At 35.6% G+C, this 17,237-nt stretch overlaps 1 protein-coding gene across 1 annotated transcript in view; it reads right to left on the bottom strand.

The window, feature by feature from the left end:
* LOC141494319 (liver carboxylesterase 1-like) overlaps positions 1–17,237 on the bottom strand; it is a 58,908-nt gene that overhangs the window by 5,213 nt on the left and 36,458 nt on the right. Inside the window, 4 exon segments of the mRNA XM_074195431.1 lie at positions 11,259–11,331; positions 13,631–13,780; positions 15,824–15,972; positions 16,657–16,736. Of these exon segments, the coding sequence (XP_074051532.1) occupies positions 11,259–11,331; positions 13,631–13,780; positions 15,824–15,972; positions 16,657–16,736 (452 nt within the window).

The following is a 17,237-nucleotide window of genomic DNA, read 5'->3' as shown; positions in this document are numbered from 1 at the left end:
GGTCCTTTGCTCTCTAATATATGTTATTCCAAGTCTTCCAATCCTTCAGTGTTGAGGCTGATGGGTCTAATGTGAGTCTGATTTTGTTTCCTTTATATTTGCATTGTTTTCTTTTTCCTTCCCAATATTCTCTCCTTTATTTGAGAGCTCTGGAATTTGGCTATAAAAGCCCTTTGAGTTTTTATCCTGGGAGCTCTTTTTGGAGGGTTTCTGTGGACTTTTTTCAATGGTTATACTCTTGCTCTAGCGGATTTGCATAGTTCTCCAATTTACTGCATGGTTTCCAGGTTATTTTTTTGATCTAGGCTTTCTGGTAGTCTGCTGATTTGTAGATTGTCTCCCTTGGATCTATTTTCCAGGTCATTTATTTTCCTAAAAAGCCCTTTTCTTCATTTTTTTCCACTGTTTTTATTTTGTTTGATGGAATCTTGTAGTCTTGTAGATTTGCTGTTTTCTATTTGTTTAATTCTAAATTTTAGGGCTTTATTTTCTTCAATTAGCTTTTGTGTTTCCTTTGCCAGTTGGTTATTTTAATTTTTAACTGACATGATTTTTTTTGCCATTGTTGTTTTGTTTTTTGTTTTTTGCAAAGCAATGGGGTTAAGTGGCTTGCCTAAGGCCACACAGCTAGGTAATTATTAAGTGTCTGAGGTCAGATTGGAACTCAGGTACTCCTGACTCCAGGGCCAGTGCTCTATCCACTGCCCCACATATCCTCCCTGGGGACTTGATTTCTTTAGGCATTTTTCATAATTTTTCTCCATGACTCTCATTTCTTTATTCATTTTTCTCCTTCCTCTCTTCTTTGTTTTATACATTTTTTTTAAAGTTCTTCAATTAGATTTTTTTAAGCTTTTTTTTTCAAGGCAAATGGGGTTAAGTGGCTTGCCCAAGGCCACACAGCTAGGTAATTATTAAGTGTCTGAGGTCAGATTTGAACCCAGGTACTCCTGACTCCATGGCCAGTGTTTTATCCACTACCCCACCTAGCCACCCCCCCTTCAATTAGATTTTGTATTTAGGTCCAATTAATAGACTGTTTTGATAGTTCCCCTGTGAGTGATTTTTTTTAATCTAAAAATAAACATATGCAAATGTATGAAAAAATAAAGATGCTTCTCAAAAAACGAAGAAGGGAAAATTCTACAAGACTATAGGTAAGTGAGCTTTACTTAAGTTCTTAAGAATATTCTAGATGGGATCATTAAGGAGACCATTGGTAAATATCTGAAAGGAAGTACTGATAGACTTTACTAAACTTCTGGGGTGGATCCAAGATGATTGTGTGAAGCTAATATGTTCCCAGAGTTTTTCCCTACCAAAGATAAATGAAGCCTCTACTCTGACCTTCAAACTACAGATACCACAAAGAAAAAGAGAAGATTAAAACAAGCTTTGAACTGTAGACATCATAGAGGATCTTCTCTGTCTCTTTGGGGGGAAAAGAGAAGTAAAGTCTAGGAAGTTGGAGAGTAGGGAAAGCCAGCAGGAGGCTTTTAGCCACAGTGCAATACAGGTCGTGACAGTTTGACATCAGCAGAGGTTCCACAGCTGGATAGCAAGTTAGCGAGGAAGATTCCAATCCCAACCAAAGACTGAACCCTGGGTTCACGTTAGCTTCATACTAAGAAATGAAGTAAAGTTCACTTGCCTTTAGTTTTGTAGAATGAACTATGTGCAGAATATTTCATGTTTTGTTAGATTTTTTTCATTGCTCAGTTTTACTGGTCCTTTTATCTTCTTCCTTTGTTATTTTATATACATACATACATACATACATACATACACACACACACACACATATATATATAAATATATTTATATATATATATATATATATATATATATATATATATATATGGATTATAAGGGAAAATCTGTAGCAAATATATCGGGAATTATTTGAAAAAAATCCAGGCATTATTAAAGAAAAATGTTAATTTTACTTCTAGAAAGAATTAAATTGAAGTTAAAGTAAATATTTCAATCCCTGTTTTTGTGCATGTGGCTGTTATATCTTTTATCTTGATAAATGCAAGTTTAGACCAGTATATCATTATCTTTTTCTAAACTATTCCTCTTCCTCAATAGTAACTCAAAAGAAAGAAAATAAAAAGATAAAATGATAAAGGATAGAAAAAAAGAAAAGGATGGATAAAAAGAAAAGGATGGAAAAAAAGAAAAGTGGAACAAAAAAAAGAAAATGAGGGAGAATAAAAAGGAAGAAAAAAGAGAAGAGCATTAAGAAGAGAATAAAGAAACAGAAGTAGACAAACCAAATGTCAAAGCACAAGAAGAAGCAGAATGTGCAGGATAAATAGATGAAATAAAAACAAATAGTAGAAGAAATATGAGTATTAGGTATTGAAAAAGGATAAAGAAAATCAGAAGAAGGAACAGCAACATCAGAAGCAGAGCAAACACAAGGAAAAGAAGCAACAAAAGATACAAGAAAAGAAGCAGACACATCAGTAGGAGAAGATGATTAAACCACAATGCCATGGTGGAAAGAACTGGACAGTTCTTTAACCCTCTAAATCTCCATGGTCCTTATTTTTAAAATACTGTGAAGTATGACCAATAAAGATAGTGGAGTTATGGAAATATAGCCAAGGTTTCCCCACAACTCTTCTACACAGATCTATAAAGCATACAAAATAAAACTCCTCCTTGGAAATACAAGTCTTCATACAGAACAAACAAAAGTTTGGTAACTTTGTATAGGCAGGAACACATTGCATGGAGTTAGCCAGGTTAGGACTAGATGAAGGTCAGACTGCAGTATGACAAGAAGAGATCCCTTATCTACTTGGGTAGAAGGAACAAGGGCTCTAAAATTCATTAACCAATTCTATGGCAAAGATTCAGGGCAGGCTGAGAAACGGAGATGCATCATTGACTAATGTTCCAGGGAAAAGAATGCACTGATCCTAATCTGTCTACTGAGCAGTAGTTATGTGGTCCTGACCCCCCAGAGAGGAAAGGGTTATCAGTAACAACACTTGGCCTAGTCTGAAACTTAAAGGGGAATAACTGGGAAAGGTATACTAGGGCAAAAGTAAGCCTACAATTTTGTCCTCTGAACCAGCGGAACTATCTTTGGCTTAGTCCAGAGGCAGTCTACTAGAACTGCAACCAGAGACCAGTCCAAAGTCTTGATTCTCAAACAGACACCCAACTTACTGCATTCAGACCAAGAAGGAAACGATGTTCAGAATTTTCCCCAGATTGCCGCATTTGAGAACACTAAAATGTAGTTCTCAGTCTGAGCTGTTTCTAAGATGTCACAACACTCAGTAATTTGAGAAAGTAGCAAAAGGACACTAGTATTACCTACACATTCCTCTATATTTATGTAAATCATGGATATAACATAAAGTCCAAAGTCAGAAGTAGGATAGAAGAATCTCACCATCAAAATTTAACATAATAACATAATCCTTCATGACAGAAAGCAAGAAGAAGAAAATGACTTCAAAATATAACAAAAAAACAGAAATGAAATAAGAGGGTTTTTAATTTAAAATATTCAAAAGAACATTTGGAACTATGCCCAATATATTATAAAAGTGTTCATATCCTTTAACTCAGTGATACCACTACTAGGTCTTTATCCCAAAAAATATTAAAGGAAAAGAAGTTATATCTACAAAATGTTTATAATAGTCATTTTTGTAGTAGATTGAAACATGCTTATTCATTTCATTTCTTTGCAATAAACCTAATATACAAATATGTTCTACATGACTTCACATGTATTATTGATATCATAATGTGTCTCTTCTCAATATGTGGGGAAGAGACAGAAAGAAAGGAGGGAATTTGGAACTCAAAAATTTTTTAATGTTAAAATAAAGTATATATACATATATATATATATATTTTATTACAAGTTAAAATAATTTTTTTTAGATTTTTATAAGGCAAACGGGGTTAAGTGGCTTCCCAAGCCCACAAAGTTAGGTTAAGTGTCTGAGGCCATTATTTGAACTCAGGTCCTCCTGACTCCATGGCAAGTGCTCTAGCCACTGTGCCACCTAGCTGCCCCTAAAGATACATGTCTTAAAATGATTTTAAAGATAAAATTAGAATTGTAGAGAAAAAAGGAAAATAAATGACAACCATGAAACAATTAAAAAGAAAATTTATAGTTTGCACAATTAGTATGAAATCTTATCCAAGCAATACATTCCCTGCAAACTAGAATAAATCAAATAGAAATTGAAACAATAAGAATCTTTTTAATGTCAAAAGTCTATAAAAGAAGAAAAATACAACTTCTCATAGCAAAAACAGTTGACTTGGAAGACAGATTGAAACAAAAGCTATAATTTAAGTATAACTGAGCTATCTGAAAAACATGAAAAAAAATTTTAAAATGTTAGACTTCACATTTCAAGAAATTGCGAATGAAAAATGTCTAGTTCCCCTTGAACCAGAAGGCAAAGTGAAAATAGAAAGAATCTCTCAATTATCTTTTTGGAAAAAAAACCCATAATAAGAACATTATAGCCCAAATCCAGATCTTCCAGCTCAAAGAATAAATACAGCAATCAACCAGAAAGAAAGAATTCAAGAACCAAGGACATAGAAATGTATAGGCTTACACTCAAGAAAAAAATTATCCAGAAAAGATAAATATTAGCCTATAAAATAAAAACAGACCTTTAATTAGACAGCTTCCAAATATTCTTAATTAAAAGATCAGAACTAAAATTCAAATAGAGGAGAGAGGAGAAACATAAAAAGCAGAGAGCAATACTATGGATTAAAACAAGGATATGTTGTTGACATTCTGATATGTGAAGAAGAAACTTGTGTCCCATCAGAATCCTAACATCATTAGGGATGAGAGAGTTTGCTGGAATGTTTTGCTAAATTTTATAGACTAGAAAGGGAAAATAAAGGAAAGATAAAGATATTGCATATAATTTTGGTGCACAAGTAGAAATTGATAAATAAGTAGAAATGAGTGTTAAAAATGGGCCATACTTGAAACTTACTTTTACCTGGACTTTTCAAAGGAGGGAAGAAAATATGTAGTAACTGTAGAAATATATTTTGCTTAACATAGAAAATGGAAATGGGGAAAAAGAATGTCAGGGTGGAAAAGGAAGAGTAAATGAAAGGAGGAATTAGTCTTAAACCTAACCATGATCAAAAGGAGATCTTGAAGTGGGGTTTAAAAGGAAAGGTAAAAAAAGAAAAACCTGTGATTAGCCTCTGGGGGTGGGGAGAGAAGAGGAGCAGGGGAACAGAAGCAGATTGCATCTTTGCTAGAGCATCAGTAATGAAGACTTTGCCATCCCCTTCATAAACAGAAGAAAAACAATAAGAGGGAATATTAATGATAAATATATTATGTATTATATATCAAATAAATATAATTGCATATCATATAAACAAATTGATAAAATATTCAAAATGAATCATAATCATAAATGTGAATTGGGTAAAGTCACAAATAAAGTAGAAAGGATTGAATGGAATATATATCTACTAAAGCAAATGGAAGAAGATTAGAAAGCAAATTCAAATAATATATTGCTTACAAAAATATATTTGAAAGAATATGCATTCAGTTAAAATAAGGGGATGGATCAAGATCTATTATGCTTTAACTTCAGTAAAAATAAAGGCAAGGGTGGCAAGTATGATCTCTGATAAAGTAATAAAAACATTTAATCAAAACATATAGATAAATTATGTTTTATTGAAAGGTATCAAAGACAATGAATTTATATCAATGTTAAATATATCTTCCAAATGTCATAGCATATGAAGAATTACAGGAAAAATTAAATAAATTATAGGTAGAAATAGATAGTAAAATAGTAATAATAGCAGAAGAGCTTTATGTACCTAAACGATACTATACGTATACAAGGCTAAACCCCACAAAATTAATAATTTAAGAACTTGAATATAACTTTAGAAAGAAATTGTAAAAGGGTAGCTAGATGTCTCAGTAAATAGAACACTAACCCTGGAGTCAGGAGGAACTATGTTCAAATCTGGCCTCAGACACTTAATAATTGTGAACTTGGTCAAGTCATTTAATCCCATTGCCTTGCACCTCCCCCCATACAAAAGTAAAACATCTCAAAGAAAATAGTGAAAATATGGGAAGGAAGGAGATGTAGCATTATAAGAGCTCAAACTCTACTAAAAAGCAGTAATCACCAAAACAAATTAGAACAAGCTAAGAAACAGATCCTGATAAGTAGAGCAGATTAATTACACAATATTTTGTTATTGTTATTGTTCAGTCATTTTTAATTATGTCTGATTCTTCATTACCCCTTCTGAGGTTTTCTTGGTAAATGTACTGGAATGGTTTTCCATTTCCCTCTCTAGCTCATTTTGCAGGTGAGGTAAGTGAAGCAGAGTTAAGTGACTTGCCATGGGTACTAGGTACCTGAAGTCAAATTTCAGTTCAAGAAAGATGAATCTTCCTGATTGTAGACCTGACACTCTAGCCATAATGCCAGCTAGTTTAAATCAATTTCTCAACAAACAGTGCAAGAAAACACAGTAGTCTAGTGTTTGATAAACTCAGAAGTCCTAGCTATTTGAGAAAGAACTTACTCTTGAACAAAAATTACAGAGAAAATTGAAAACATTCTGACAGAAATTAGGTGGAGAATGATCTCACTGTAGACCAGGGTATGCTCCAAATTGGAATATAACTTAAATATCAAGAGTGACATCATAAATAAATTACAAGAAAAATCTATCGATAGTCGAAAATTTCCTGACCAATCAAGGACTTAGAGAGGCTCACTGGAGTAAAAATGAACAATTTTGATTACTTAAAAATTTTAAAGTTTTTGCACAGGCAAAACCAATACAGTTGAAATTAGAAAAGAAGCAAGTAATTGAGTCAAGAAGATCTTTGAAGAAAGACTCTTGGATAAAGGTGTCATTTAAAAATATATAAGGAACCAATTTTATCTTATAAGAATTATTGCCATTTCCCCAAAATGATAAGTGGTTATTTGTTTTTATTCTCATTTTGTACAAATGTATTTCTTTACATTAATAAAATATACTTTTTTACAAGTAAACAAAATACCCCTCCCCCATGAATATAGATAGACTTGCTTGGGCAAAAAAGTAAAGGGGGGGAGAAAAAAATTAAAATTAAAAAAAAATAATAGTAATAATTGTAGCTATGGCCAGGTGGTGCAATGGACGAAGCACCAGCCCTGGAGTCACAAGCACCTGAGTCCATATCCAGCCTCGTAAGCCCAATAATCACCCAGCCATGTGACATGCAAGCCACCCGATCCCCACTGCCCAGCAAAAACCAAAAAGAAGAAGAAAAAAAGACCCAAAATAAAATAAAATAGTAATAATATTAGGGGTGGCTGGGTGGCAGACAGAGCATTGGCCCCTGAGCCAGGAGCACCTGGGTCCGAATCCGGCCCCAGCTACCCAATGATCACCCTGCTATATGGCCCCAGGCAGGCCATCCAGCCCCACTTGCCCTGCACCCTGCCCCAAATAATAATAACAAAAAACGTGTTTCAGTCTTTGTTCCAACACCATCAACTCTGTCGTGAGTGGATCACATTCTTTATGATAAGTCCATCACAAAAGTTACTTCCTTATTTTTCCAACGTTGCCATTGCTGATCCCAACTCCCTCCTTTCTTATTTCTCCACTACTGTGTACTATATTTTCTCTCTCCTTTCACTCTGCCTCTGCTGTAGGGTTGCTGAGTGGCACAGCAGACAGATCCCTGGTCCTGGGGCCAAGAAGTCCTGAGCCCCCATACCACCCCTTAGGCCCAGAATCCACCTGGCCCTATGGTCCTGGGCAGGCCATCCAATCCCAGCCCCTTGCAAGAAGTAAAAAAAGAAAATGTGTTATATCTGACCACTGTCCCCCCATGGTCCATCCTCTCCTCCTTTATTCACATCCCCACCCCTTCCCCCTACTCCCCCCCTCCTTCTTACTCCAGTTGTCTATAACCCATTGAGTATATTTGCTGTTTCCTCTCCTAGCCATCTCTGATGAGAGCAAAGGTTCCCTCATTCCCCCTTGCCTGCCCCCTTCCATATCATTGCAATAGCTCATTGTAATAAAAAAAAATCTTATTATGTGAAATAACTTGGACTATTCCCCCTCTACTTTTTCTTTCTCCCATTCCATTTCCCTTTTTTTCTTATTGACTCCATTTTTACACCATATTTTATCTTCAAATTCAGCTTTCTCCTGTGCTTCAACTATAAAAGCTCCCTCTACCTGCTCTATTAACTGAGATGGTTCATATGAATATTATCAGTATCATTTTTCTATACATGCAGTTCATCCTCATTAAGTCCCTCATATTTCCCCCCTCTCCTCCAATCTCCATGCTTCACCTGAGTCCTGTATCTGAAGATCAAACCTTCTGTTCAGCTCTGGACTATTCCAAAAGGGACCTTTGAAATTCCCCTGGTTCATTGAAAGTCCATCTTTTTTCCCTGGAAGAGGACATTCAGCCTTGCTGGGTAGTTCATTCTTGGCTGCATTCTAAGCACTTTGGCCTTCTGGTATATTGTATTCCAAGCCCTACGAGCTTCCAATGTAGCTGCTGCTAAGTCCTGTGTGATCCTTACTGCAGCTCCATGATATTTGAACTGTGTCCTTCTGGCTGCTTGTAATATTTTCTCTTTGACTTGGGAGTTCTGGAACTTGGCTATAATATTCCTGGGGGTTGTTTTTTTGGGATCTCTTTCTCAGGGGGGGGATCGGTGGATTTTCTCCATTTCTATTTCGCCCTCTGCTTCTAGAATATCAGGCTAATTTTCCTGTAGTAATTCTTTGAAAATGATGTCAAGGCTCTTTTCCTGATCATGACTTTCAGGTATTCCAATAATTTTCAAATTATCTTTCCTAAGTCTGTTTTCCATATCAGTTGTTTTTTCAATGAGATATTTCACATTTTCTTCTAAGTTTTCATTTTTTTGGTTTTGAAGTATTGATTCCTGATTTCTGGTAAATTCATCAATCTCCCTGAATTCTATTCTTTGTCTGAAGGATTTATTCTCCTCAGAGATTTTTCTTATCTCTTTTTCCATCTGGCCAATTTTGCTCTTTAAAGCATTCTTCTCTTCAATAACTTTTTGAACTGTTTTATCCATTTGACCTAAGCTGTTTTTTAGCAAGCTATTTTCTTCAGCATTTTCTTGGATTTCCTTGAGTACGCTGCTGACTTCATTTTCATGTTTTTCCTGCATCTCTCTCCCTTCTTTTCCCACTTTTTCTTCTAACTCCCTCATTTGATTTTCAAAGTCTTTTTTGAGCTCTTTCATAGCCTGAGCCCAATTTCTGTTTTTCTTGGAGTCTTTAGATGCAGGAGCTTGTGCTTCCTCATCTTCAGACTGAGTATTTTGATGCTTCTTGGGCTCATTTGCAAATTATTTCTCAATGGTCTTCCTCTTGTTTCTTTGTTCATTTTCCCAGCCTAAACCTGTTTTTGGGGGGTGCTTCCTGAGCTTTTGGGACACTCCCACAAGGGTCTCAGTGTGTGAGGTTCTGTCCTTCCTCCTGGTCTGTGAATGACCATAAGCGCCCCCCTCTGCCACGGGGCTGAGGTGGGGGGGGGGGGCTGCTGTTCTATGGGGGGGCCTAGACTGGGATTAGGATCTGAATGTGGTCAGAGTCCCAGAGTCCTGTTCCAGGGGCAGAGGACAGAGTTCTGCAGTCTCTCTCTTTTCACTCCCCTCCCTCAGCTCAATGGGCTCATGCCCTGGGGGCTCCTGCTTACTGGCTCCACCTGCTTCTGTTTCCTGGATTTGAGCTGCCAAAAGACCAGGCTGCTGGCTGTGTGCCCTGAGGGCTGGGCTCCATGTGCTCCCTCTGGCAGAGGTCCCCTGCTGTTCCCCCACTTTTTGCCAGTGCTCCCCGGGGTGCAGCTCAGGAGACTGCCCCACTGCTGTGAACTTAAGGTCCCAGTGCCCTGGGGCTGCCTCCAGGAGGCTGAAGTTCTTTGGCTCTGGTGGGCCACCCCTCTGGCAGGCTGCCCCTCTGGCCCCGGGGAGCAGAGCCTTTCTTTTTCTAGGTTACCTTGAGTAGAACTGCCTCCCTGAGTCCCTTTGTGGGTTCTATCTCTCAAAAGTTTAGTTAGAGTCCTTAGTTTATGAGTTTTTATCAGAGAGCTCCTAAGACTCGATCCCTTCATGTCGCCATCTTGGCTCCGCCCCAGGAAAAAAAGGTCAAAGGTTTTGAACAAGAAATTTTCAGAGATAGAAATCCAAGTTATCAATTGTCAGATGAAAAGAAAATATTCTAATTAATTAATAATTAGAGAGGTTTCACTTCATGCAAATGTTTAAGTTGACAAAAGAAAAAAAAATGAAGGTTGAAAGAGTTTTGGAAAAGCAATTACATTAATGCACTACTGGTTGAGTTGTGAACTGGTTAAGTCATTTGAAAATGCAACTCGAATTATACCCAAGAAATTTTAAACTGTGCACACAACATACTACTACAAAGTCAAACAAATAGGAAAAATATTCATAAGTACAAAATGTTGATAGTAGTTCTTTTTACTGTAGGAAAGTGACCATTAATTGAGGAAATAAATTATGGTATTTGAATATGATTGAATGCTATCATGCTCCAATAAATTTTTAGAGAAATGTGTGGCCACTTATAAGAAATGTTAGAGAATAAGGTAAATAGAACCAGGAGAACAATTTATACAATAACAATATTATAAAGACAAATAACTTTGAAATATTGAAGATCTTTGATCAATATAATGGCCAATTCCAGGGACTTTATGATGAAAAAGTACCTAATTCCTGACAGTTCTGTCTGTCAGGACATATCTAAGAGCAAATATTCATCCAGATGTATATACATGTAATAATATATGTATATGTTTCCAAATACACATACATTTGTATATAAACAGCTATACAAGTTATATATAAAATAGAAAAAAATAGACAGCTAGATGGATAGATAGATAACATTATACATCTCTTTCTCTTGATAGATAAAACAAATAATGTTTTGTTTTGTTTGACCATTCATATGTCTTACAAAGATTTTTGTTTTCCATGGGAAGAGGAAGGAATATTTGCTAATTCAAATAAATCAAATTAAAAAGAAAAATGAAGAGGTTGAACTAGGTGGACTTTATCATGATCTTAAGAACTCTATAATATTAAGAAAAAATAGGATAATCATTAAAAATTCTGAGACACATAATCTAATATTTAGGTACTAAACTCTCACCTTCCTTTGTTAAAAAATCTCACCCATTTCGAGCAAAGTTGGCCCAGTATTTCATCATTGTCCTGCTTAGTTGCTTCTCTTCTTCTGAAGCACCCTCTGAAGGTGAATATCAAAGATATTAGTATGGGATGTATATAGTTAGAAATAATATTTGTCTTTAATTCATACACCTCTCTCCTTTCACTTCAATTTCCTCTTACCATTATGGTTATCCTTGATCTTCTACTTTACATGATGATCCATCCTGACATATCAAGGCAATGCCTTGAAGTTATCTATAAACCTCCCTGTTTTTTTGCATTAAGTATTCCTAAGTATTAATTTTTAGAACTGATAGAGTGAGTGAAGAAGATAAAACTGATAGGTATTACTTAGGAACTTTTTTTAGAGCTGTAAGGAGCTCTATCTAGTCCAATTCTTTCATTTTTTTAGATAAAAGAACTGGGTACCAGAGGAGTTAAATGACTTGTCCAAGTCATAATAAGGAACACTGCTAGAATTTGAGCCCTCAGTCCCTGACTACAAATCCATAATTTTAATATTTCCAGTTTAAAACGTAAAATCTGAAAGCCATTGCTAGTATTGACCCTTAAATGGCAAACGTAAAGGAAGCCTAGACTTAGATTTTTCTCTCAGAGTAGGGAATACCTAATTGCCAGAAGTCCAATGGTGACATATAGACAAAATTAAACTGGAGTAAATTATAGGGGGCCAAAGCTTTAAAATGCATTAGTTACAATATCATGGCAATTTCATTAACCTCAAAAATGCTATTGGACATGTTCACCTAGAATTATGGAGACTTGTCCATGTATGACATCAACATTGATTCTCTTCTCTCTCCAAGCACCTTCCAAATCAAAGTAAATGATCTGTGATTAAGCCCTTGGAGCTAAGCCTTCTTGAAAACCCATGGAAATAAACCAATAGAAATGAATTTAGCATCAGAATATCTCTGATTTTGTTCCAATTCATCATAAACAGGTATCTTCTCAAGAATATCCACAAAAATAGTGATCAACCAACCTCTAATATAGGACTACAAACAATGGAGAGCCCACTACCTCCAGAAGCAAAATAAGAATGCTTTTAGACAATCTTATCATTAGGAAATGTTTCTTTATATTGGAACCAAAATCCAAATTACTGCAACTACCATCCATGTTGATTAGTTCAGTCCAAATATCCCTAGTATCACATCCACAGGATAGTCTTTCAAATATTTGATGGTAGACATTTAGTCCCAAAAATATCTTCACTAGAGGCTAGATGATGCCAGTTCTTTCAAGCATTCTTCATGTGGTATGGTCATGCTGACAGGACTAGGGTTCTCCCTATTTTTCTGCACTGTAGGGATTAATTTTCCGCAAAACACAATGAACTTTTTGTTAAGATCTTATTGGGGAGCAGCTAGATGGGACAGTGGATAGAGGACTAGCCCTGTAGTCAGAGTATCTGAGTTCAAATCCAGCCTCAAACACTTAATAATTACCTAGCTATGTGACCTTGGGTAAGTCACGTAACCCCATTGCCTTGCAAAAACCTAAAAAAGAAAAGAAAAAAAGATATTTTTGGTCTATGACTTCCTTAATGCAACTTCTCAATCACTTAAGACATAAAACAGTCTTGCCAATATGGAGTCCAAACCTATGACTCTATTGATAGCTGAAGATCTGAGAATCGTCATGACCAAGTCTATTGAGGCAAAAGGGTTACATATATAGAAACTAAATGCCACTATATACTTGTTATGTGACCTCACCACATTAGGACTAAGTGTACCACCTTTTGTTAATAGTTCAGGGCAATATGTGTGTCTCATTTTGCCTTCAAAATTGATCTTGAATTAAGAGGGTGCTAATGTTAAACCTGCCCCTAATAGTCCTGTACCATCCTGTTTACTTTCCTCTGGATAATCTCCAGCTCATTAATGTCCTTATTAAAATGTGGTGCCCAAAACAGAGGAAAAAGAGTAGAGCAGAAACATCCTCTGTTCCTCTTCTCAAAACTTTCCTTCTGTTAATGTATCCTCAAGGTCGAATTAAGCAAAAAGAGATATTTGTTTATTGCTGACACATAAGATTAAGGACAGATTGCCTGGTCAAGTTAATCTGGGACTGAGAGATAAAAGACCTTTGCTCTAGCCCCTTCTCTGTCATTAACTTGAGTCAAATCATTTCATTCTGGTCCTTGTTTTCTTACCTATAAATTGTGAATAATAAAGCCTAAATAATAAGTAGCTCTTCTATTTATCCAGTCCTTTTAATCCTATCAAAAGATCTCCAAATTTTTGCTCTCATTTGATTCTTTTTATCTCACAATGTTATTGCAAGAAGCAAGATAGACAACAGAAACTACTTGTTAGTAGTCAATTTTTTCATAAGGCTTTTCTAACCAGCATAGGTTCATCACCTTTTAAAAAATGGAGCCCCCAAGACAGGGAAAATATCATCCCTATGGTATGCCTTCACAGATTCTGGTTTCATGTTTCCCCAAAAGCTTGACCGATGTAAAAATTCATACATGTAAGTGGGTGCACCTGAAGCTGAAAGGAAAGAAAATAATGGAAAACTCAATATTTCAAGCCCCTTAATCTGGATATATTTAAAAGGGTCAAGAAAGTTCAGAGACGATAGTGGGAAATCTGTGAAAAGTGTGTGATCTGGTACCTTATGTGAAATTAACTCCCATCTCTAATATTTATTACCTATATGACCAAATCACTTCACCTTCTTGGACATTGGTTAGCTCACCTGAAATGAAAAGGTTGGGCTAAATAGTTTCTGAGATCCCTTCTGTCTCTTGACTTATGATTCTATAATGCTATGACTCTAGATCCTAGAGACACAGTAGACCCAAAGGTGCCAATGGAGACATACAGGGTGATGGGCCACACTGAATAAAGACAATCTAATATTGATGCCTATCCAATGATAATTCAGTAAGCAATATGTTCTCTGGGTCCCTGATCAAAGAAAGTTAAAGTTGGCTAAAAACCTAGAAGTTATATTGGACAATATATCCTTATCTGATGTAGGATTCTCCTTTGTGGCATTCTCAAATGCTAGTCATCAAGATAATTTCAACAAAACAGCTCATTCCAGATTCTAGGCTCTGAGTGTCATCATGATGTAACTAGCTGAATATTGGCCTAATTCTATGAAGAACAATGTCTCTTGATAAGTGACCAGCACTGTGCCATACACTAGGCATAAAAAGAAATGAATTAAATAATTAAATTATTGTAATTCAAGGAGTTACATTCAATTGAGGAAAATAACACATATATATCACTCATAACTATATACATAATATATGTAAAATATGAGGAGACTTTGGGAAGGAGGACACTAGTCTCTGGAGGATCAGGAAAAACTATGAAACTGTGTAAACAGTGGTGCTCAAGATGGGCCTTGAAGGAAAAAAGGTGGAAACAAAAAAGGGTGTTCTTTGCATCAAGGATTATAATTAGTACAAAGAAAAAGAGATGGAAGAGAAGTTCTGGGTGTGAGAAACAGCAAGAAGGACTGTTTAGCTAGACTGTAAAGTTGCAGGAAATATATATGTCTGTGTGTGTGTGTGTGTGTGTGTGTGTGTGTGTGTGTGTGTGTGTGTGTGTGTGTGTGCGAAATGAAGGTAGAAAGGTAAATTAGAGCTAGGTTTTGAAAGGTTTTAAGTGACAAAGAGAAGGATTTATATTTCTTCCTAGGGAGCACAGGTAACCACCTGAGCATACTGAGTAGGTGAGTAATATGGTCAGACCTATACATAAGGAAAATTACTTTGCAAGTTTGTGGAGTACAAATTAAGGGAGAGAAGGACTTGGAGTAGGAGATCAATGAGAAGATCATAACAACAGTCAGTTAAGAAGTGATGAAGATCTGAATTAGTTGTGTGAGTAGAAAGAAGATGTTGTGGAAATAGAAGTGACAACTTTTTTAACTGGTTTCCCTATAAAAAAGTGAAGGAAAATAAAAATAGAAGGATGAAATTTAAGTTATATAATAAAGGATTCTTGATAGAAATAGGGAAGTTTGAAAGAGAAATGGAAAAGAGTGGAGCTAAGTGAGAAGAGAATAAGTTATGTTTTAAACATGGGTAATTTGAGAAATCTCTGGTAAATACAATTTGAAATGTCTAATAGGCAATTAGTGATTGAAACTCAGGAAAGAGACAGGACTGAAGAGAAATTTGGTAGTAATCTTCATAGGATGATTATTCAATTCATGAAAGCTGAAGGGATCACCTAGTAAGAGTGTAGAGATTAGAGATGATAGCACAGAGCAGGGACTGGTTGTAGCCCCTTAGTTAGGGAGTTGGGGTATGAAATAATAAGCCATTAAAAGGGAAAAAAATCACTAAAAAATGAGGGGAATTATTTATTGTCCTAAATCCCAGATACAATTTGGAGATATATCTTCATCTATCCAAGTTCAGTACTCTTTTCCTTATGTGGAAAAAAGTCTACTCAACTTTTAAGTAATGCCTATCCCAAATAGCTTTAAGACTTAGCATCTTTGGCAAAAACACAGGAGAGCTAAAGTTGGTTTTGTCATTACCTTCTTCCCTGTTTTCCATCATAATTCACCCATATGAAATCTTGCCACCATCACAGCTGAGATCCCAGTGAAGAAGTCTCCCAGCATTTCCATGAATAGAGATTTCTTTTTCACAGTATCATTTGTAATTCCAAGATACTCCTCACTTATCAAAGGAATAAGATTTTGGGGGATTTTCTGAAATGAACAAGTTGAGTAAGGAATTTAAAATGTTTAATTATTTATTCATTTTTTCTGTTTATTAATTTTATACTCCACATAACATTGTCACAACCAATTTCTTTTTAACAATGTTAATGCATTTTAATATGTGCTGAATCCATATATCACATTCTTTGGAAAATACAGAAATGAATAAGAAGAGCTCTACTCCTCAAGGCTTACATTTTAATAGTGGAATTATATAACAAGCATAACTATAATAAAAAGTTTAGTATACTAAGTGAGATATGAACAATATGCCATGGGGCTGTTTCAAAGGGAGAACAAACAAATTAATCAATATGGCATTAAACCATTACATGAATTTTCCCACAGGCTTTTACTGTATCTTTGGGAGAGATCATAGTTTAATTCTTCTACCAAGGTAAAATACTTTCCTCTGAGAATGTTTGTATGAATAGGAAAAATCATGATACCATGGAATATACATAAACTTGGTTCAGTCACATGATATTTGCATGACTTAAGGGAAATAATTTCTCTGGTATACGACTTGGTTTGCCCAGTTTATAAAAGAAGGATGTCAATTTAAATGTTTAAGTTTCTTTGAGTCCTTCTATGCTTTAAGATCCTTGCTATCCCTAACAACCTATCATTTAAGTTCCTTCCCATTTCTGATAGTCGTTATTCAAGCTCTCTTAGAAATGGATAGGACTTCCAAACCAGCAACATCGCCTTCTCTTGATCCATTAGGTCTTCAATTGGAGGATACTTCATGAGCTACACAAAAGAACCAAAGTGCACATAAAACACTAGGAAAAGACAAACATATGGATTTAAAGCAGCCTGTGAGAAAGAAAGAAGGAAAAACTCTCAGTTTGGCTGTGGAACAAAATTCTCTGATGTTAGTTCAGTGAATTCATTTGGCTTATAGCAAAAATAAAAAGCAGTCACATAAAAAACAATTTTTAAATCATGGAAACAGAAGATAGCATATCTTAAGCCTCAAAAGGGTCAGTCAGCATGCAGTACCCAGCTTCCTGTCTGAAAGGATTCATCTGTGAAGGACCTGAAACACTGAGATTGAAGATGTGAAAATCAAATGAGGTAATATTTGGAAAGTATTTAGGATGATGCCTGTTACAAAGCAAGAGTTTAATAATGCTTGTTTACTTCCTTCCATTTCTAAGAATAACAATAGAGAACATTTCTTCCATTTGTCTTTTGTCTTCCATTTGTCTGAGCTTCACTCCTTTAAGTCACCTGTGTGCCCTTATTAGA

This window comes from Macrotis lagotis, chromosome 1 (assembly GCF_037893015.1).
Source record: "Macrotis lagotis isolate mMagLag1 chromosome 1, bilby.v1.9.chrom.fasta, whole genome shotgun sequence".
Taxonomy (NCBI): Eukaryota; Metazoa; Chordata; class Mammalia; order Peramelemorphia; family Peramelidae; genus Macrotis; species Macrotis lagotis.
The sequence above is the reverse complement of the archived record's forward strand: the minus strand, read 5'-3'. Positions and strand labels throughout refer to the sequence as shown.